The sequence below is a fragment of the Ammospiza caudacuta genome, chromosome 9 (assembly GCF_027887145.1).
Source record: "Ammospiza caudacuta isolate bAmmCau1 chromosome 9, bAmmCau1.pri, whole genome shotgun sequence".
NCBI classification, from domain to species: Eukaryota; Metazoa; Chordata; class Aves; order Passeriformes; family Passerellidae; genus Ammospiza; species Ammospiza caudacuta.
In genome coordinates, this window is record NC_080601.1 from 31,217,616 (window position 1) to 31,239,462 (window position 21,847).

Genomic DNA, 21,847 nt, shown 5'->3' on the forward strand with positions numbered 1-21,847 from the left:
GCAAGTCCCAAAAGATAAAATCTTTGAAATTTATCTGGAAGAGATTAATATTTTTATAGCTAAATTCTCATTCACAGACAGGAGTTTCCAGGAAACTTTTTTTTTTTTTAATTCCTAATGGACTGTAAGAAACCAGTTAAGCTGATGAATTCCAGATATAAGTTCTCCCACCACTAACAGTTCTACTAAGGAATAAGCTAATGTTCAATATTAATTAAAACACAAACAAAATTTTAGAAACTACAGGGAGGAACAAAGAACATCATTATAACTCTTTGAGTATATCCACATTATGCTACATGATGAACACAGATTTATTACCCAAATTTTCAAGAGTTATGGTAGAAATAGGAAAATAAATGTAAAAGGATAATCAAAGGCACGGAGTGGCTCCAAAGAGCATCTAAATAAGTTCTAACTTCTTATCCAGGAAAAGGAAGCACCTGGATAAAAGATACCACAGAAGCCCTAATAAATGACAGGGAGGTGAGCACAGAAAGACTTCTAATAACTTCTTCCAATTCAAGAATGAAGCAGTTTCAATTAATACTCCTTGGCAACAGGTCAAAAACAAGCAGAAGGGAACACAGTTTCACAAATGCCATGGGAAAGCTCTGAACACACTACTTACAGGTGAACACACTACTTGCAGGATGCTGTGCTTTCAAAAGGTATTTTTTAGCTTGAATACTTCTGAAGAGGCCCCCACTTTGTCCCAAGACTGACATACAGAGAGAGCTGTACCTATATCCAACTACTTCCAGATTCCAACTTGGCATTTTAATTTTCTTTCCCTCTGTCAGTGATGAAATATTTCTCCACACCTGAACAGACTTTCTGTCAGTATCCTGCTGCTACACAAAACATAACTGTAAAGCAATTAGCCCATTCACCAACCAAAAACCAAGATGTGGCAGCAGTCCTCACTTACCCAGATGCTCAGGAGTGTCATACAGCTGCTCACACAAGTAGTAGTCATCTGGATTCAAGTAGGGCAGTTGCTTCAGCAAGCTCTGCTTGGGAATGAGATACAAGACCTCTGCAATATCCCCATCCTCAATTATTGACATCCTTCTGACTGAATTTCGAAATTTCACTTTTTCCAGCACCAGTTCTTCACCTGAGCCACACAGCTTCCCAAAGCTGTTTAAGATGGGGAAAGATGGCATTTCTATTCAGAAGAAGCTAAGGAAAGCAACCTGTAGTGCATGCAGTCAGTCTCACGGCACACTGCCCTTCCCAATCCTTCTCTTTTTCTCTTATCCAGCAAAGGAGATTAAGGAAGATATATTTTTAGTGATTATCTTCAAGAGATTAGAACAGTATGCTTGATCAGGTGGTTGCCATCTAAAACTATTGTAATCAGTTGAAACTCATCCCTGCAAATGCAAAAATCAGAAACAAACCCAAAAAGAGTATCTGGAAATCAGATTAATATTCAGGACAATAGAAAGAATGTAACTGAGTTATATAAGAGGATTAGTTTAAAATAAAAAAAAACCTTGCTGTGTCAAAAATCTTATTATAGAATCATCATCATCAGCTACAAATGCACATCTGTGCATTTAATCTAGCATGGCCCTCTTCCATGCCAGGTCAGTCCGTGTGCTGTGGAGAAGAGGCTGTAGCAAAGGTGGAGCACGCTGGTCCTCCTTTTTTAGGAATGTACAAGCACTGGCAGGCACTACTTCATAAGCAGATTTCTTTGGAGAAATCCTTTCTGCATCTTTCACTGCCTACTGCAAACAAAAGCACTTAAACTTTTCCCTAACCATTAAAGATTGGTTTGCTTCTGCTCTTCCTCTGCACCTTCCTGTGCAGATGACAGCAGAGACTTTGCAGACACTGTGCCAACCCCTCCTGCTTCACCTACAAGGAGTATTTACATTAATCCAATTCCACTGACTTGCTAATCTAATCATCTAATGAATATTTCTCCCTGGGTAAAGGCAGAGTTAATCATCAACAGGGCACTGGAAAGTCACAGGAAATTCCAAAGTGAGAGAGATAAAAAACCCCCAAACTAACAACATTCATCATCTGTAAGAGAAAGTTCCAGGTAGACCCCAGAGCTGGACATGCTCAGAGGCAACTTCAGACTCTCTACTCAGTGAAAGGCACAGAGACGACTGTGCAACGGTGTCTGGCCCAGAGTTTCAACTCCTCTTAACACAGAGAAACTAGCTGCAGCTGCAAAATGACCTGGTCTAATCATTGCACTGCTTCCAGTAAGGCTTTTTCTAAATTAGAAGGTGACAAAAACTCTACCAGCAGGCTTGCTGAGCACAGTGAGAAACTGTCACTTAATTCTCCCTCAAAACTCAGAGCTCAAGTACTAACTCCAGATGGGGATAGGCTTTGAAGAGAAGACTGCTCTATCTACTATTTCAAAGATAAAATACCATCTCATAAATCCAGACTTTGATAATCTATTATTACACATATCTTATGAGGTCAATTACTTTCTATTTTTCAAGTGGTATGACTTTTTTATTATCTTGAAAACAAGTGTGCAATTACAGCTCCCCTTAAACAGCCATGCTCCTGGATTTTCTCATCAATGGAGAACACAGTAGGACAAGCCAGAATAAATCTGTACTAATTTTATTGGGGTGATGCTAATGTGTATTTGAGGAAGAGCAACTCCAGTTTGGCCTTAGAGTATCTTGTATCAGATCAGAGATCTCAGTAAATGCCATGTTTTAAGCATTCTTCAGAGGAAATGAAGCTTTGCAGCAATTTTTCATTCTCTCAACCTACAGACCTGCACTCCACAGCCCCTCAGTGGAAGAGGCAGCTCTGAAAATCCAAAGGCTTTGACCAGCGAGGGTGGATCTCCATTCAGAGCTTAAAGCAGAGGGATGACTCACAGGAGGGGCTGGATAAACCAACCCAAGGATCCCTCAGTCTGAGAGTGCCATTTGTTGCTGGGTAATGGGTGAAGGATGTTGACATCTGACGACAGCAGTGCCAACCATCTGACAAACATCTGCCAACCACCCAGCCCACTGACACGTCAGGGTGGACTCTGCCCTCAGAGGAGAGGCAAACACACTCATTGCCCAGACACTGACTCTGCTGCACAAATCTGTCCTCAGAGAGCAGAAGGGTGAGCCCTGCAGGAACTGCTCCAGCTGTGGCAACACTTGCTCAAGCTTGGCTGCCTAATGTCCAGAAGAGAAGTCTGTCCTTACACTGGAGCTTGAACATACTGGTTTAAAGCTGACTCCCCATTTTCTGCTGCGCCCGTGCTGATTCCAACCTCCAGCTCTGTTCACCAAGAGTTTCATTGCAGTAGCTCTGGCAGTAAGAACTAAACCAGTATGACCTGTATATCCACTACAGAAGCACTCAGCCTGTGACCGCTGTAGGAGAGTCTGATGATCTATCCAACAGTGCAGCACAATCCAGTGTCCTTCCACCAGCAAAACTGGTGGGGGACAATGGATCAGGATTTAGTGATCCTAACATGTCACTGCAGAAACATCCTGCTCAATTAAAAATAAGATCCTCCTTCCCCTGAGACAGATTTCTCTAATGCTGCCCCCCTTTCTAGCCCTGGCTATTGCAGTCACTGTCTGAGAACTGCACCTTCAAAGAGCCCATGCCAGCTGCTCACAAAGCAGTATGATTTTTTTTGATAGTTAATTTTTTTTTTAAAGTACAGTGTTTGCCTTCAAAATCCCCAATGCTGTCAATATATCATATAAAGGAACAAGCAGTAGAAATAAGCATAACAAGGCCAGGAAGCATCACAGTGGCTTCTGAGTCAGATAAAGGACTGCTTGTAGCACATCCTTGAGTCCAAGGCAAAGGACAAGGCCTGAGATAGACTCATACAACAGCTAACAAACACTTTTTGATTCAGTCTGAATCAAAAAGACAATGGCAATCTCCTACCACTTAAGTCAAGCATTCAATTAAATGGTATAAGGCTGATTTCTGATGCTCTTGCTGAAGAGAAAAGAAAAAGGCAGGAATCACAGGGGCACAACCCTGTCTTTCTGTTTTGTGAAAGAAAGTCTCAGGAATCCTGGGCACTCAGCTCAGAACTAGTGTTGAGGAAGTGTTCTCGGGATCTGCCAAGTAGCAAAACCTGTTTAAATCACTGCCAATTCAAAGCTGTGTCTAATCCAAGCAGTCAGTGCTGGGATCCCGAGCCTGCACAGAGCACAGTGTGAGGTATGGGCACTTTCCAGACTGACACTTTTCACAGGGGGCTGGCTGGATAGGAGACAGGAATTATGCAGAACAGCTACTTTAAATATTTTATCTCATTTCCAACTTTATAAATATTTTATTTATAAATATTTCCAGCTGTCTCAAGACCATTTCTTATTCAATCCCCTCTGAATTCACCACACCAATTGGCTGCCTGGATGTCAAAAATACATGCGTGTTTCATATGCAACCAGGAATAGAAGCATCTCTACTGATACTACAAGAAAAAAAGTAACAAAAAAATTTGACTGCAATCCACAAATAAATTAGGAAACAGAATGGCCAACAGTGAATAATAGTAAAAACCAGACACCACAGGCTAAATACATAGAAGAGGAAATATCCCTCCATGTTTCAGAGAAGCCCTGAGGATTAGACTTGCCCTTCAGCAGAAATGTGTAGTGCATTAAAGCTGTCTTAATTCCTTCTGCCATCAGAGTTACACTTCTTGCAAATGCATTTCAGTGTGATTTTAGTCTTGCATTGAAAGCAAAAACCAGCCCAATCAGAAACCCAGGAAACTGAAGTCAGTCACACCAGTTCAGCAAAGCCTAGCTGCAAAAATAATCAAAACAAAAATTCAGGAAACAAGGTAAAACAAAACAAAATTTTCCTTTTCCCTCACCATACCACTTCATAAGATAACACATGTACTGCAAAGGTAGATAGCCCCAAATAATGTTTCATGCTTCTGTCCAAGGCAACACGATTATCAAAATTACCTTCTCCATATAAGAATTCTGAAAGATATTGAGAGAAAGGAGAGGAAAAAAAAGGGCCTTCATCTAAATGAAAAATGAGCAAGCACTCTATCTACTTTTACCATGAAATACAGTTACCCAAGCAATAAAATAACTAAACCAACAAATAAGAGCAAAGAAAAGAAACAAAAAATCCAAAAATTCAAGTACACACACAAAAAAAAAAGAAGCAAAACTTTACTTGTGATAAAATTACTCCACACATTCAGCTTTTTTGACACCCACTATTTACTAACTCAAGACTGCAGGCTGATGTACAAACACTCAGCTATTTACTGTAAACTTCATCCACATAATGAAGACCAGAAAATCCACATGCACATGTTAATTTCTTTACCTAAGTGTCCAAAACAGGCAGTCATCTTCTGGGCATACTGACAGAGGCTCTTCACCCCATAGGGCTCCTCACCCAGGACCTGCTCACCCATGGCTTCAGCAAGAGCTGCCTCTCTCTGCAAAGCCAACCAACTACTGCTTGTTTAAGGCTGATAAGAGACCTTCCTCTTCCAATTTATCTCCATTAATAATTCAGGTACTACATAAAATTTGCTGAGCTTTAAAAAACGGTAGCGCAAAGCTATTTTGTGGCTTTTGGAGTAATCATGTTTTAGTCCTTAAAAAGCATCTCAGCTATTTTATTACAATAGTTTACAGAAATAATTTTCAAATGGAAACAAAATGCTGCACAAGAAGAAATTTTGTGGGGATTATGCTCAGGTCAGAGAGACATTTAAATGTTCCCCTAGCTTAAACCCAGAAACAGAATGACCACCACTACTAAAATGTGTTATTTTGTACTGATTGGTGTTTTCATATGGGCAGTGGGGTCAAGTGCACCCAAAGAGGGTGGTGAAACACAGGCTGCCCAGAGGTGGTGGATGTCCCATCCCTGGAAACATTCAAGAACCTGATCTAGTGCAAGATGTCCCTGCTCACTGCAGGAGGGTTTTACTGGAGGGTCATTAATGGCTCCCCCCAACCCAAACCCAACCCCAACCCATGGAATTCTGTGATTCCATGATACTCCTGCAAGCAGGCATGTCCACTGCTATTGGAACACCACTAGCTCAGCACATACTGCCACGCCCCACCTCTCAGTGCTGCCCATCTTCTGGGAACTCAGAACCCAGCAGAGCCCAGGTACAAACCCCACTGTGTTCTCTGGAAACTTCCAGCACACTGCATTTCAGAAGAACTGAGGCACCTCAGCCAGGAGCAACAGGAACACGGTATTTTCTCAGCTCACTCCCTGGAGCGGAGGCCCATCTAACCTTGTTGTTATCCTGGCTGAGAAGAAAACACACAAGAGCTGACTCAGCAGTCCTGCTGCCAGGCAGCTGCAGTGGCCACACACACCTGTGTCTGTTCTGCTCCTCTGAGAAAAACCACTACCAATCACACCAATGACAACGACATCTGCCTGGCCAAACACTGCAGAATGGCTTTGGCTGAACCCTCTGGACTCAGGTGGTGACGAGCAGTGAAGAACAAGTGCTCCTCACAAGCAAATATGCTCCAGGTACACCACGCTTGTTTTCTGTCCTGCTTCCCCACTAAGACCATATCCACTCATTTAGCAGAGCTCATATAAATACTGCTGATGGCCACATAAAGCACTGGTACTACTAAGCAGACACTTCAAAGAGAGATCTAGATGCAAATTTTATTCACAACAGACTGAAAAGCCTAGTTACTAATATTTAATATTACTTCAACAGTTTACTGTCTAGAAAAGCATAAGATATACTTTAAAAATAGCTATGGGGATATGATATCATTTATTGTGATAAAGGCTATGAGGAACAAATGCTCCTCACAAGCAAATATGCTCCAGGTACACCACACTTGTTTTCTGTCCTGCTTCCTCACTGAGACCATATCCACTCATTTAGCAGAGCTCATATAAGTACTGCTGATGGCCACATAAAGCACTGGTACTACTGAGCAGACACTTCAAAGAGAGATCTAGATGCAAATTTTATTCACAACAGCCTAGTTACTAATATTTAATATCACTTCCCACTTACTGATATTTAATATTACTTCAACAGTTTACTGTCTAGAAAAGCATAAGGTATACTTAAAAAACAGCTATGGGGATTTGGTATGTTTTATTGTGATAAAGGCTATGAAGAACCTGTAGAGGTGGGAATTATACAGTACACAGATCTCTACTAAGTTAGTTTACTGGTTTAAACCCACACAAGGTTCTCTAAGGTAAGCAGGAGGAACAGAAAGACCACAAAGCCACAAGGCTTCTGTGTACTGGCAAAAAAAAAAGAAAAAGGAAAGTGACTAACTGAAAAGGGCTAAAAAGGGCTAGCTCAGGTTAAAGTGGTATCAAAGGTAAAAGGATCTGTGTTATAACTCAGCTGAGCAGCACAATTAAGCATGAATGTCCCATACAGGCTTCTTATCAAGCTGCCACATGACTTTTTTTTTTCCACTGCTTTTGTGACTGACCTTTGAGTAATCATTAGCCAAACTCCATCAAATGCCTCTTTCTGCAGCACACACATGCAAATTCAAGATCTGCTACAAAGTCTGTCCGGCCCATGAAGCCTGTCAATGTCTGAGTGAAAGGACAGTATCAAGTTCAGGTCTGAATAGGGTGTAGCTATATTTGTATCACTGTACAGAGTCAAACTTCTCCTCTTTGAAAAAGCACCTGGGGATCTCTGCAGGTGGCACACTGAAAATGAGACCTATTTTATACATCGACAGCAGGATCTGCATGCACAAGGCATTCTGTTAAACTAACTTGGAAATAAGAAAGCAAATGTTATTTTATGTACTGGTCTCTTGGTATTCATTCCAAAACACACATGAAACATCACTTTGCCCTTTATTCTCCTGTTACAATTTGTAACCGAGAAAAAACGCAAGAGAAAACACAACTGCATTTCTATCTCAGACTTAACTAAGACCACACTGTGACAACTTCCTTTCCCAACTGATGACATTTGCAAAATCTTTCAGCTGAATTAAAGCATTGTGCTCTGCTTCCTGTTATCAAATATGTATGATAACTTGCATGGCACATGAGCCTTTGGTAACAAAAGCCCAGCTTTGCAGAGCATTGTAACGCTGGACAGGCAGCATAACAAGCTCTTGGGAATGCTTTTCCCTTTGCTCTCTGCTCAGAAAATGAATCTGACTCACTTCCCCAATCCCCAACAACCACCAAGTTTATCCTTCAGCAAAGCAGTGAGCAGAAAGATTAAACAAACAAAAATATCCAAACAATATGCTTGAGATTATATCTAATGATCTTTTTCTTGGACAAAGAAAAAGACACCAGATATCTACCTTCACATGAAATTATTAGCTGGGCTGAAATGGTACAAAGAAAAACATTACATAGAAAAATTAATCAGCAAATTTAATATTTAAATGACATTAGGGAAAAAAATCCCTAATAATGTCAGCTGGTCTACCACCTCTGGAAGCCTTAACAGAGGATTTGGGAAACATGCTGTCTCTGCAGTCCCACAGACTTGCTGTTCATCCCTGAGCCATTCCCTTAATCTCTTTCATTGTATTTCCCCCTATCACTTTCCCCTCACAAGGGATTTGTAACAATAGGTACATTAAAGACTGAAGTTTTCAGATCCTGTGATAATGGAAACTATAGAAGTACCACAGATAATAACACTAGGGAGTGACTGGTCAGCATTAAAAAGGAGGTCATGTAAAGCACAGCTGAGTGCTTCTCCTTGATCATCACTACCACCCAACTTCATTTGTATTTCTCAATGATTTTCCAATAGACTGTATTCCTTATTTAACTATAAAAGTGCTTATTTTCCACAGAAAACCAAATTATCAAGAAAGGCAAAGAGTTAATTCTGTACATTTTCTTCCATGTGAAAATTCCATTTTTAGTTATTCCTCTCCAAACAAGCAGAATCACTGTTACTGTGGTTGCTGGGAGTAGAAGAGTTAGGTTATGACAAAAGGCCTGATTCAACCAAAGGATATTTACCTTAATTTATCCATTCCGATATTTATTTCAGACTAGTCATGCAAAAAATATCTCTGTTCACATCTATTTTCAGACATAAAATAACAGTGTGCGCATTAATGGATCTATCTATCGCATTATTAGAAGATGAGATGGCTCAGCATTTTATTTCCTGGCAGCACAAGGCTAATCTATTGATCTCCAATGTCAAGAACAGTGCACTATGGATTCTTACAGCAAAGCCAATCCTTTTTACTTACACACACAAAAAAAGCCAAGTGTAATTGCTGACAACTGATGCCATTTCACAGGCGAGATACAGTGAAAGCAATATGAAATATAAATACAAAAATTGCGGCACCACCAGGACTCAGCATGATTGATTCAACAACACAATCCCCAAGTTTATAAATAATCCCACGACTTCTGTGGGGCTGAGCTCTATGCTTGAAGTCAAAGAGGTGCCTAAGCCCCTCTAGGGAACAACTGGCCAAGAGGATCCTGGCAGAAGCTGGCAGTTCTTCAGGTCTTCAGTAGGAAGCTTTTTTCCTACTCCTCAGTAATGTTTAGGTGTCTTTTATTTAAACAGAGCAAAGACTTTCAAGATTAATGTAATTCCTTTAATCATACTCTTTCCTTTACTTTTCCTTTCTTGAACTTTGACATTTTTCATCTAGCTGAGAGAAGAAACTCCTTGTAACATCCCCTTCAAAATACAGACTTCATAGTAACTGAGACAGAAATATGTTGGGAAGCAAAGAGATCAAAGTTGAAACCTCAGAGATCTTTCATTCCTCAGTTTATTTCCTGTACCTTTGTAAGGAGTGACATGTTACAAGCACGACATCAAAGAAAGCACCACTCCTCTTTTTATGTACTGAAATAAACTGGATATCACTACAGTCTCTTCTGACATGTCACACAATTACAGAAACATATATGGTAACTTTACTAAAATGCTGAATTTGAGTAAAGAATTACACCAGCAGAAAGTCTTCTCTAGACCACTGCAGGGCTTCCTGAACATGTTAGTTTAACTTTACCCATTGTCTCCTAACATTGGATTTTCTGCTGCAGATGTAGCACCAACACACATGATCAGAAAAATTAAATATTTCTCCTGCTGCAACCAATTCCTAAATTCTCCACCATCAAAGCCATTCTCAGAGCATCACATAACTCTAAAGGAGAACTCCTGCAGTCACACTGCCCTCTTGTAGCATCAGTGAAGCTCTAAAAAAGAGCCTTTCTTTGTGCTATAAAGACTAATTTAAGCCCCTACCAGAAGCCAGTAGAAACTGTTTGTCAATGTCCATCACACTAAGAATAGGAGGTTACCTTTCTATATAGTGGAAAGTATGGCACTGCTGCAGGATGCCAGAAATGACATCAGATCAGCTCATCCACTGCCAACATTCCTCATAAAAGCAGCTTTAAATATGCTGTGTTGGCTAACCTTTGTTTTCTAATTAAATAAATCCTACTGCACTGTTGAACCCTTCCTCTTGTGGTCACACTATCTTCTGGTTAAATCAGCTGCACACACACACAAGTGATCAAGAGCTGTGCTGAAAATGAAGAAACTGTCAGTTAAGCAAAATTATCACTCTGTGAGCAGCCCACTTCTCTCACAGGGATCACAGAATCACAGAATCACAGAATTTTCAAGACTGGAAGAGACCTATAAGATCACATTCTGTCCAGGCAAAACTGAGGCAAGGACACATCTGAAAATACATTGATGGGACAGAAAAAACACTTGGAATTTGTTTCCATTTATTAATGGCAGGAAGTAACATACAGCATATGCCAGCTAGGATTTGATAAACAGAGGTTTTAATCCCCTTGGGTATTTCATAGCTACACAAATACTTGTGTAGCAATGTTTTACTGATAGTTTAGTGGACTCTCCTCAAACAAGAGCTGTAATCTGGCACCATTAGGAAAAGCAGCAGCCAGAGAAACACAGCAAACTTCCAGAGCTGAGACTACCCTGAAAAGGAGAAACATGCTTTTGATCTGATGACAGGTACAGCTGGGTTTGTTCTTCTCCAGTGCCACTCAACACAGGAGCCACATCCTGGGATATTTCCCTGACATGTACAGTGCTGTGAAGCTGTGCCTATCAAATCCTTTGAGAGTCATTCAAAGATAGCACTAAATCAAGAGCCTTGATCTTGCAGTGGTAGTGGAGGGCACTCACAATCTGGCAAGCCACAGTTCTGCAAGAGGAAGTAGGAAATAAGGTCTTACAATAGTGGGAAAAATCATTCCAGTGATATCATGAATTACTGGAATGGTGAATGAGCCAAATGGAGCACCCACAAAGAATTTAAGACCACTATTTTGACTACTTGACTGATATTTAGCATAGTGCATTTGCAGCACTGATTTACTGCAGTATTTCTTCAGCAAGATTTTCTTGATCTTATCCTTCGACTGCAAGACCAAATGCCATAAATTAAGGTGGGGTTTTTTTAAGGTCTTATGTGTCATGGGCTACCAAGTAAAATCACTTTTCCTGCAGCTGAACCTTGAACACAAGTGCAGGGTTTCAATTAATTTTAAATTAATTGTAACTAGAACATAATATAAAGTTAAGATTGTCCTGGCCATCTTTAAGGGAGGATTTCTGCTGCATTCTTAGCCAACACTAGGGAGTCTCTATACTTCCTGGTATTAAAAATACATTACATATTGCATCTAAACAGTTACTTCATGCCTGAATGTAACTGAATGAGATGACTGATTCTTCAGTTTCTCTAGAATGTAAACAACTAGTAATAGTACATACTACGAGAGTGGTTGGTTTGGGTTTTTTAAGTGTAAACACTCCCTCAGCCTAGAGCAAAACTTAAGTTTCCTTTTATTTGTGTTGATGTTACCACTGTGGTATTTGTTTAATACACAGATTTACCACTGACATAAATCAATGACCAAAAGAAAAAATCCTTTTTCTGTGCAGTTCAGCTTCAAAATCCCTTCTGGTATTAACACGCTCTAGGCATCTTCAATTTTTTTAGTCAGAGTTTTGCCTTGGTTTGGTTGAGAAATAGTTCTGCAATTAAGAAGAGCTAAGCAATAACAAAAATAATTAAAGAAAGTAGGAAAACCAGCCTGCCCATCAGGTTGTGTGAATAAAAACTGATTGATGAACTTCTTTAAGCAGAACTAAGCAAAATTTTCAGATGAATCAGTTAAAACAGGTGCTGATCACAACAGCAATTATCAGTAGAAAACCTTATGTTATAAACATATGTTGGGCATATTTTCAGACTGAAACCAGTTGGCAGCTCCCAGTTATTTCCTCTTTAACTATGAATGAATTAGAAGATAATGCACCATTTTTGTTGTGGATTTCTGATTGTTATTGAGTTTTGCCCCAAAGATTTATGCTTTCTTTGAAATCCAGATCCTCACAGTACTGTTCCTGGAGTCAATTAATTGATTCTGAACAAAAAAAGAAAATTCAGTTCTCCTGCTGCTTACTGGGCTATCATCAGAATGAGGTCAAGCCTTCCACCCCTAAATGGACAGCTGACAAAGAGAATCAGGGGATCATTTCTTAGAATGAGAACAGCCAGCTTGTGAAACTGATTAAAAATAGAAGTCAAACTGAACAACCTGTTTTCATTACCAACTTCAATGAAATGACAAGCAATATATTAGATTTCAAGACAGCTTGACTCCCCTACGAACACTAGGGAAGGGAAAGTGCAAACACCTACAGAGCAGCAGGGAGAGGGATCAATTGTGTCCTCAGTGCTTTCTCACTGTGGCAATCATGAATTTATCTACCAGGATCTACCCAGCAGAGAGATTTCCATCCCCAGCCAGGAGATCACCAGCACCAACCAAAGCAGGCAGAGGCTCAAGCAGGGTTTTCCCAGTTCTCAGAGTATCTGGTCAGGGAGAGAGAAGCAGAGATTCAGCCTAACCTCACCACAATGAATCCCCACAGGACCAGAGGATCACATATTCACTTGATTAAATTCACATCTTGATGTGGTGTTTCCCACATCACAGCAATATCACAGAGTCAGAGAAACATAAAATCATTTAGGGTGGAAAGGACCTCCAGGATCATGGAGTCCAACTGTTAACCCAGCACTACCCATGGCCTCAAGTGCCACATCTATGAATATACAGAAACTGCTGATTTTAACCAAATGCTATTGCATTCTATACTGTGGAGATTAATTTGTATTACAAATAAATAAAAATAGTGTTTTAAAAACAAACTAGGAAAGGAATAAGGATGGAAAAAGGAATTTTGCACGCCTAATTCAGCCCATATTTAGAGAAAGAACAGAAATAAAACTGCTATATCTAAATCAACATTAGGTTAGGTGTTTGGCCTACAAAGACTAACTAGTAATGGATTAAAAAATAATTTTTTGTTGTTATAGTTGGTAGAAAATTTGAGTCGTATTTTTCTGTTGTTTGGTTAGGGTTTTTTAACGTACACGGACGCTTTTCATAGAGAGGTGTACACAATTCTTCAATTTGTCTACCTGCACATTTTTTAATCTCAAGACCCACAGAGGTAGATGATATCTGTTTTTAAGAGACAAATACTGGATTAGACAATGCAAAGAAGAAAACAGGACTTCATTTCTTCCACCTCTAACCCCTGAAATCAGATGGGCACCCCAAGGGTTTATTTATCTGTCCAAGCATAGCAGAGAAAACAGCTACCACACTTGAGTTCCCAAGGAAGCAAAATGTATCTTTTTATACTTATGCCTCTTCCTCCTCCTTTATCTAAGACCGTGGTATAAAAAAAAGGAGGAATATTTACTAAGCAAACTAAGATTTGCATGCCTCTTGGATGCAGGAAGCATTTACTCTGCAGCACTCACCACCAAAACTGTGCTGAATGTGCTTCAGGTGAGTCTCAGCTCGCTGCAGGTTGCTACAGGCTGGCACCCAGTGCTGCAGAGTCACCCCTGGGCCAGGCAAAGGCAGCTGAACACACCTGCAAGAGGCACTGAACTCACAGCCACCCTCCTGCCTGCTGTGCAGGGACAGCAGCACTGACAGGTGGCTGCAGCACAGACAACAACTTGCAGGTGTGCTCAGCCAGCAACACACAGATTGCACAAGGCTTCCTGAGGTTAAACACCAAAGCAATCTGCCCTCAAAAGCACCTCAAAAGCACCTAACACTGACACATTATCAGCTTTTCTTTCAAAGCATCAATTAGCAATACTCTGAACTCCTATGCCACCTGCCACCACAGAACTCTAAAAGCTCTTTTTGCACAACTCACCCCACAGCACCAGCATGCTGTCATCATCTTTAGCTAGAAAGTGGTAAACTTCAAAAGGCAGCAGTGAATTATCTCTTACAAAAATACACAGGGAATCAGAGCTGGATAAAAAGCCTGTTTAATTCCAGTGAGTTGTGCTCTGCTCCCTGCGCTCAGATATCCATTGCAGAGGAGCAGCACATGGGTACATGCACACACTGTTCAGCCAAGTAACAAAGTCCACTGTTCATAAAACGCACCAGGCTGGGGAGTTGTTTAACTCTTAAATCAGTAAAGAAAAACAAACCAAAATAAAGAAATTGCTTTTCTTATCAGAAAGATCCCAACTTCAGTCCAACAGAAGTTGCTCAGCCTGATTTCCCTCTGTAAATCCAAGAACCAACGTCCTGTGGATGGCTTAACCTGTCATTTATCATTAGAGATTTACACAGAGCAATAGCCCAGGACAAACCTTTGCCGTTTGCAGAGCTCTGGTGTATTTCCAGTTCCATTTGTGCTCTCAGGTAGTGGTTCCTGCACCCCAAAAGCTACAGCCTCACAGAGAATGGATGGCAAGCAGGAGGAACAAGTGAGAGCCTCCAGAGGTGGCTCACTCTGTGGCTCCACTCCTACTATTTCCTGGGTTGAACAGTATGAAAGGGAGTGGCCCAAGCAGAATAGGTGTGTCTGTGTTCCCAAACAGTTTAAAGGAAGAGTGAGTATTTTCCTCTAGATATTATTCCATTACTAATCAAGACCTTGGTGTGCTGTCTTTCAAACAATGGCATGCCTTAATGTTCTGACCATCTCAGATCAGCTGATATTATTGATAACTTTCTTTTTCATACAGAAGGATCCTAACCAGCAGCCTTAAAGGTTGACTGCAACCAGAGGTGATTTTGTCCTGAGACTGCTTTCTGTCTGTTTTAATCTTCATCTCATCTCCACTCCACTGCTGCTGTTTTATGGCTATACTGCACCTAAACAAAGGAGGAAGAGCCTGTCAAAGAAACACTTTTACCCATTTTCAACACACTTAGAACAGGGAAAACTGAAGTCCCGGGCATCTTCCCTCTGTTCCCACAAGACCCCTCCCAGCAGAGGCAATTAGGCTGACTGTAAGTGCAGACTTCCAGGCATTTCCTTCTACGCAGTCGCACATACCCAGAGACAAACTGTTCCCGCAGCAGCTGAATTAATGAATCTTTTTGTTCTGATTGATTTGCGTCCAACATCCTCAGCACCATCGGGTTTGCCCTACCTCCTTGCAACATCCTCTTGGCAGTACCATCCCCAGAATTACTTCCAGTTCCTTTCCATTTGTCTGCTTTCCCAGTTCCTTTCCATGTCCATTAAATCATCCCCAGAACCCTTAAGCTGTCTCCTTTAACTGCTTCAGATTCTTGCAGAATTTCTGCTCTCACCTCCTGAACTGCACATTCTCCTCTTTTTCTCCCCTGTACCCATACTAATGGTGAGAACCTTCAAGTTCTGTTCCCCTGGAAGGAGGAGAGAGGGAAGACTGAAAGAGAAGTTGTTTAACTCTCATCCTAGGAAATTCGACTGAAAAGCAGCCAAGCACAAGGTGCAGAAACTGACAACTTGCAACCTGAAGCCCTCTCTAGAACACACTTACTCTCCTCTGTATATATTGTTATGAACTGAGAGATGCTGCTGAAAAAAGAATCCCATTTTATCACCAAGATTTCACTTCAGATGACAAAAAAATTACCACCTCTCCTCTAAACATGAATGAAAAGACGCCAGAAACATATAAAAACTTTTGGCGTCTTGGTTGGAAACTGCTAAATATGACCAAATTTTGGCCAAGTACTTTTATTCCCTCCTTCAAACGCTAAATCCTGAATTTCCTGGACTTCTGACTTCATTTTTCCCACAATGAATTGTCATCTCAGCCAGCTTGTTAAAAATACAGTCATTCAGATGCTCAGACAAATGTAAACACAGACACAGAACCTGGTCTCTCTACCTTTATTCTCAGCCTGACATTGTTCTCCTGTGGTTTTATAAATTTTATTTGCTGCCAAATTAAGTGGAGAGCAGGACAGGGTGTTTACTCCATTTGGACTTTAACATGCCTGACTAAAAATGAATAGCTCATCAGAAACACTGCTTTCTTTCCGTCCCCATTCTTCTTTTTAATAATCAAAGCACTCCACACTTTAATTACCATTACTAATCCTCTGACGTGGTAAGCAGATACAATTATTCTTGTTCTACAGAAAAAAAAATTAAAGTACTATATTCCCAGGAGTGTTGACCACTAGAATTTATTTATTTTATTTACTCTGCTCCTAGATACAACTGCATGTTGTGTTTCTGTCCCAGATAAAATGGTGAAAAGGAGCTCCATGGGCTCAGAAATAAGGAGACAAGTTACTCAAGTTCACCAGTGTGGTTTCTTTTGTTAATACATTTATGTATTTTTTTTAGGTGAAGAGGTGAAGAAGGAAGATGAGAATGGTTCAATACAAATCTCCATTTTGTGCAAGTCATCACATTCTCACTAGCTGGCTATTATTAGTACCTACAACATTAGACATCATATTCAAGACAGGTATAAATACAAGTCATCTATTTGGCTGTTTATGTACAAAACATCACCTCTGTAATACACATGATTGCATTTTCACTTTCATTTATGTTCAGTTAACCCATCATACCTTGCAGCTTTGTACACCTCCATCACTTCTCCTTGCTCAAGTTCTGAGTCCCAGCTCAGGACCTTCTGTTTCCTAAAGCTGAAGGTCCAGTCTCCAGGAATTTCAGAGTATTTGAAATCTGCCAATGCTGCCATAAACACTGTATGTTGTTCTCATGAAAAAAAAGCCACGTAAATCTTGCCAAGTGACAAGACTTGGAAATACTGCAGTCTATTATGCTCAGCAGAGATGTTTTTGTTGGCTATTAAAGCTCAGCTGAGACTTTCTGGCTGTTGGTTCTCCAGCAATTTCACTGGATTAAGCTTATTCCATCCTACACAGTTCTCAGGCTTATTGTAATTCCTACAAAGTGACTGAAATAATCAATCCCTGTGCTGCAAGGGATACACTGAACTACACTGTTGCCAGAAAAACAAAAACACAACAGTGTTCTCCACAACTCCATCACACAAACCAACAATCTGACTGACATTTCTTGAATTTAAAAGTTCATTTGTACAATTTTCCTTTTTTTAATCGCCCTTTTTTCTCCCTGCAGTCTTCACATAACCCAAACAGAAGCTCCCACATTCATAAGCTACCTACTAGCAGGGTGGTAACCTGCTAGTAGGTAGTTCATGACTAAACCTACTAATCAAGAATTTTATCAGCCACTTCAGAAAACCACAGATCCATGAATCAGCACACTCTCACAGCACCCAGTAGGAAACAGGCAAGGCATCACAGTTTTTCCTTCAAATTTCAAAAGAATTTCTTCCTAGATGACCCTGGACCGTCGTAGCTTAGCCTGCTCCCTGGAAGATTTTATCCCTCTTGAGATATTCTTTCCATTCCACAGATGAGGAAAACACTGGGCAAACTGAGTGATCTCTCCAGGACAACAAATCTCTGTGCCCAGCTTAGAAATTGAATCAAGGTCTCCTGAATCCCAACCCAAAGGTCTAGCCATCACACCTCCTGCTTGAAGAAAATTATTTACTAAAAAAAAAAAAAAAAAAAAACAGAAAAAAAAAAAAACCAAACTCCAGAAAGAAAAAAACCCTTTAGAATTTAAAGGATACCAATAAGCTCTTTCCAAAGGAAATGAACTTACCGTTTTCCCTCATAGTTGATCTTCTTATGTGTTCTCTCTTCAAGTCCCATATGATGGAAAATGCCCCTACACGGTCCCTGTGGGTGCCACAGCCTTTTCACCAGAGCTGGCTCATAAGGGACAGGGCCACAACCAACACATCACAGGAGCAAAATTACAAGCAGACTCTTCCTCTCTATTTCAGCAAACAATTTTCCTCACAATACAGGCTGACACTCCTGATTGCTGGAAATTCTTTTCATTTAAAGTTCCCAGGGGTGATTCCTCCAGATTTTTTGCCCCGTCCTTTGAAATTATTACATCAGTTTCACTGTCTCTGCCTTGCAGCAGAAACAAATTTACAGTAAATTCCTCAGAGCTGGCACACAGCAATTATTTTCAAGTGCAACTGCTTAGAACAAGTATTATGCCATGTCTCCTGTGCTCCAGAAAAATGAAACTTTACAGACATACAAAGTGTAGCCAAGCAAACACTCCTTTCTTGTGCATTTCTAATTGCATCCTAATTATAGCATTTTACATGCATTTATGTACCTTTCATCCTAGGGTATCCCAGAGCATTTTGTAAACTGTCACAGGGTTTTAAAAGGAAGCCTATATTAACCCAGAGCTACTCATAGCAGACATCTCCAGAATCCAGTGCAGCAGCCTGTAGATAAATTCATTATGAGAGAGATTTGGGCCAAGGGCAGAACACTGAACCTCTGTAGTTAGGGAAAGACCCTCCCTCCCCCTTCAGCCATCATTTGAAATTCTTGCATATCCATTTCATTTTATGGTCTCAATGTTTTAAAAACATTAATTAACTTGTACAGTATTTTAATTAGTTAAGGCATAAACAAAGATCTAAAACCTGCAACAGGAAGTGCTTAAGGGAAAAAGCTTTAGAACCAGGGCAAATATTCAGAGATCCTTCTAGATTCTCTCTCACATTGCAGCAAAATGCTGATTTAGCTTTAGACTGCCTCCAGATCAGAGTTTAATAGCTACTAATGCACCTATTTTCCACATTTTTTTTTCTAATTCCTTTTGGAATACATCCCTGCTTTTTATTAATCTACACTCTGAAGTAGTGAGCTCCATCCTGTATTCCAGTGTTGCATGAAGAAATGCTTCCAAAAGAGCTTTTGTTCTGATTTGATTAGGTTGAGGCCAAAACACTTATATCCTCGGGAAAAAGAAGAAAAAAAATTCTCTACACAATTCTTGTGCACAAAGAGTCTACAATATTTTATCATGTCTCTCAACACCACTCAGTTTTACAGGTAAACAAACACAGGAGCTCATTTTTTCCAGCAAAATAATCTGAAACAAGGCTTCACATCTGCATGAATACAAGCTGTTTATTTTTAGATGCCTAATTTTAGGCAGCTCATTTTAAAAATTCCACCCATACAGACGCCAAGTTATTTTCCGAGGTCACACACTGAGGCAGTGACAGCCCTGATGAAAAAGCCCAGGCATCCTTGTCCTCACAATCATTATCAGAAAGCAAAGAGAAGGGGTAAACTGCACACTCCCCAACATATCCACGCAGGAAGGAAGGAGACTGAGTCAGTTCTACTGGGATTTCAATCTGTGCTTGTTGGAAATACAGATATTCCAGTTGGGATGCACCCAGCCTTTAACAGTTTCTAGATTAAAATGGCAGCCTCTCATTACATTTAATTTCAAGATTTACTTAACAATTTGCAATTCCCTAAGCTAAGCTAAGTCTTTGTAAAGCCACAAAAACATGTAACCTCCCTCTGCTTTTCCAGGATCCAAGGTAGCTTGGAAACTTGCTGATACTGATTGCTTTCCCCTGACTTGGCTTTAATTCAGGCGCCAGGCAACGGATCACAAATGGATAACATGAAGATAAAATATTTGGCAGACAATTGACTGTCACACGCTTTCTGTTGCCAAGAAACAAAACAGGATGTATTAGAATTATCTCATTAATTAACTTTTCTGTAATTCTGCTTTTTATTGGCATCTTGTTGGTTAAGCAAATGGTTTTTCCTGCAGAAGGAAAGCGTGCTAAGCCTAAACAGGTACTTTTAATACATTAGAGGCTGGCATTTAACAGATTTTTACATTAAATAACTTTGGGCCAGATCCTCTGCTAGTTACAGTTGGTTTTTCTTCCTGATTTAAAAAAAAAAACAAACCTCCCTTCTTTTGAAAGAGATTAAGTTAGTAGAGAGATCAGTTTACATCAGCTGACAATTTGAATACTAATTTTCTGCCATCTCTTTTCCTTCAGCTTCAGGGAGCTACTAAATTATTTACTACAGGACTGAAATCATGATTTGTTGTTTCATTAGTTGCTTTTAAGAAGTTCAGTGCAGAGTTTTTCTCAATGCTCCTAATTTTGATACAAGTTAGTTGCAACTGTGGTCCACCTGCCAAACAATTCTCCTGGAAAAGAAAAATATCCAGATTCTGTCAGTGGCAGAATAATGTTTACATGCTTAATTTTTTTCCAAGGAGGACTCAACCTTTCAAGAAGTCAGCTAAGACCTAAATGAAAGGCCTGGCTGAGGGATTAATTCACAATGAGTAATAGCGGTAATGATTGTCAGACAACAAAAAAATTGGTCTTCATTACATTAATGTAATTGGTCTTCATTACATTAATAAAGCCCAGGTCTGTAAGCATTGCCCATGAAAAAAGCTTAGTGATGCTCCCTCAGGTATTTTGAACAAGCGAATGTTTGCTACAGCAAGTTAAACCAGACCAGAAATGCTGAAGACTACTTTCAGTGTACACCTCTATGAGCAAAACAGCTTTGTTTTGATAAAGAAGCTGGTTTAAACAGTGCCTCCACTGTCTTCTTTAATGTCAGTGAAAAAATTTTCTTATGTCCTTAATATTGTTCAGAGTGAGGCAGGGTTCTGTTTATGCTCTGCAAAGAGATGAAGAAAAACAGGGAAGTAAACCCAATTTTCTCTGCAAACCCTGCATGCAAATGCAGACGTTTCTAGCCCACAGCATAAACAGCAACAGGCAAAAGTCAATATTGCAAATGTTCTTCTTCAGCCTTAACAAAAGCAGCATTATGTGTGTCAGGATTTTTGGTACAACACATCACACAGGGCTGTCAGCTCAGGAGCTCCTCAGGCTGTGACACACCAGGATGTGAACAATATTCAGGGTTAGGGGATCCTGAGCCTGTGTCCATCCTCAGCACTCAGCCACAGTGCGAGTCTGTAAAATGGAAGTTTGTGTAATTTAACAGTGTCTCTGTGACATTACATCCTTTGCAAGAATGGAAGGAGAATGCTAATGTCATCTCTGAAGAGCTCACTGTTCTTCTGTGTAAGAAACTGAGGTGTGGGACTGAGAGGAGAAGTATATACCCAGAGGGAAGGAATGGATGCAACTTCCCAGTGTGTCACATGAATAAATAAAAATAATAAATAAATAAATTTTAAAAATATATAAAAATAAATGCAGTCACAGGCTATAACACGCCACAGCTTCCCGCAGAACTGATGGAGTTCCAGCTTAACTTGATCAGGTCTGTGAGAAGTTCTGTAGCAAGATGGGAAACAGACTCTTCTCTCAGGTAACTGACAACAGGAAATGGCCTCAAGTTGTGCCAGGGAAGGTTTCAACTGGATGTCAGGAAATGTTCCCCACTGACAGGGCTGCCCAGCACAAGGGAAGGGTGGAGTCACCGACCCTGGAGGTGTTTAACAGATCTGCAGATGTGGCACTTGGGGACATGGTTTAGTGGTGCCACTGCTGGGTTAACAGTTGGACATGATGATTTTAAATGTCCTTTCCATTCTCTGATTTATGTAACATTTACAAGTTCCATGGTATAGGGATTAACTTTCCTTTAGCTCCTATACTAAATTCATTTATGGGATGCTCATAAACTT

The 21,847-nt window shown here is 40.2% G+C and overlaps 1 protein-coding gene across 3 annotated transcripts in view; it reads right to left on the bottom strand.

Moving 5' to 3' along the window:
• The window catches only part of ABLIM1 (actin binding LIM protein 1), a 140,180-nt gene extending 125,350 nt beyond the window's left edge, over positions 1-14,830 (bottom strand). For all 3 annotated transcript variants that reach the window (XM_058810511.1, XM_058810510.1, XM_058810509.1), the window contains exon 1: positions 14,670-14,830. In XM_058810511.1, the coding sequence (XP_058666494.1) occupies positions 14,670-14,709 (40 nt within the window). In that variant the 5' untranslated portion in view covers positions 14,710-14,830. The remainder of the gene's footprint in view (positions 1-14,669) is intronic.
• Positions 14,831-21,847: the final 7,017 nt, after the last annotated feature.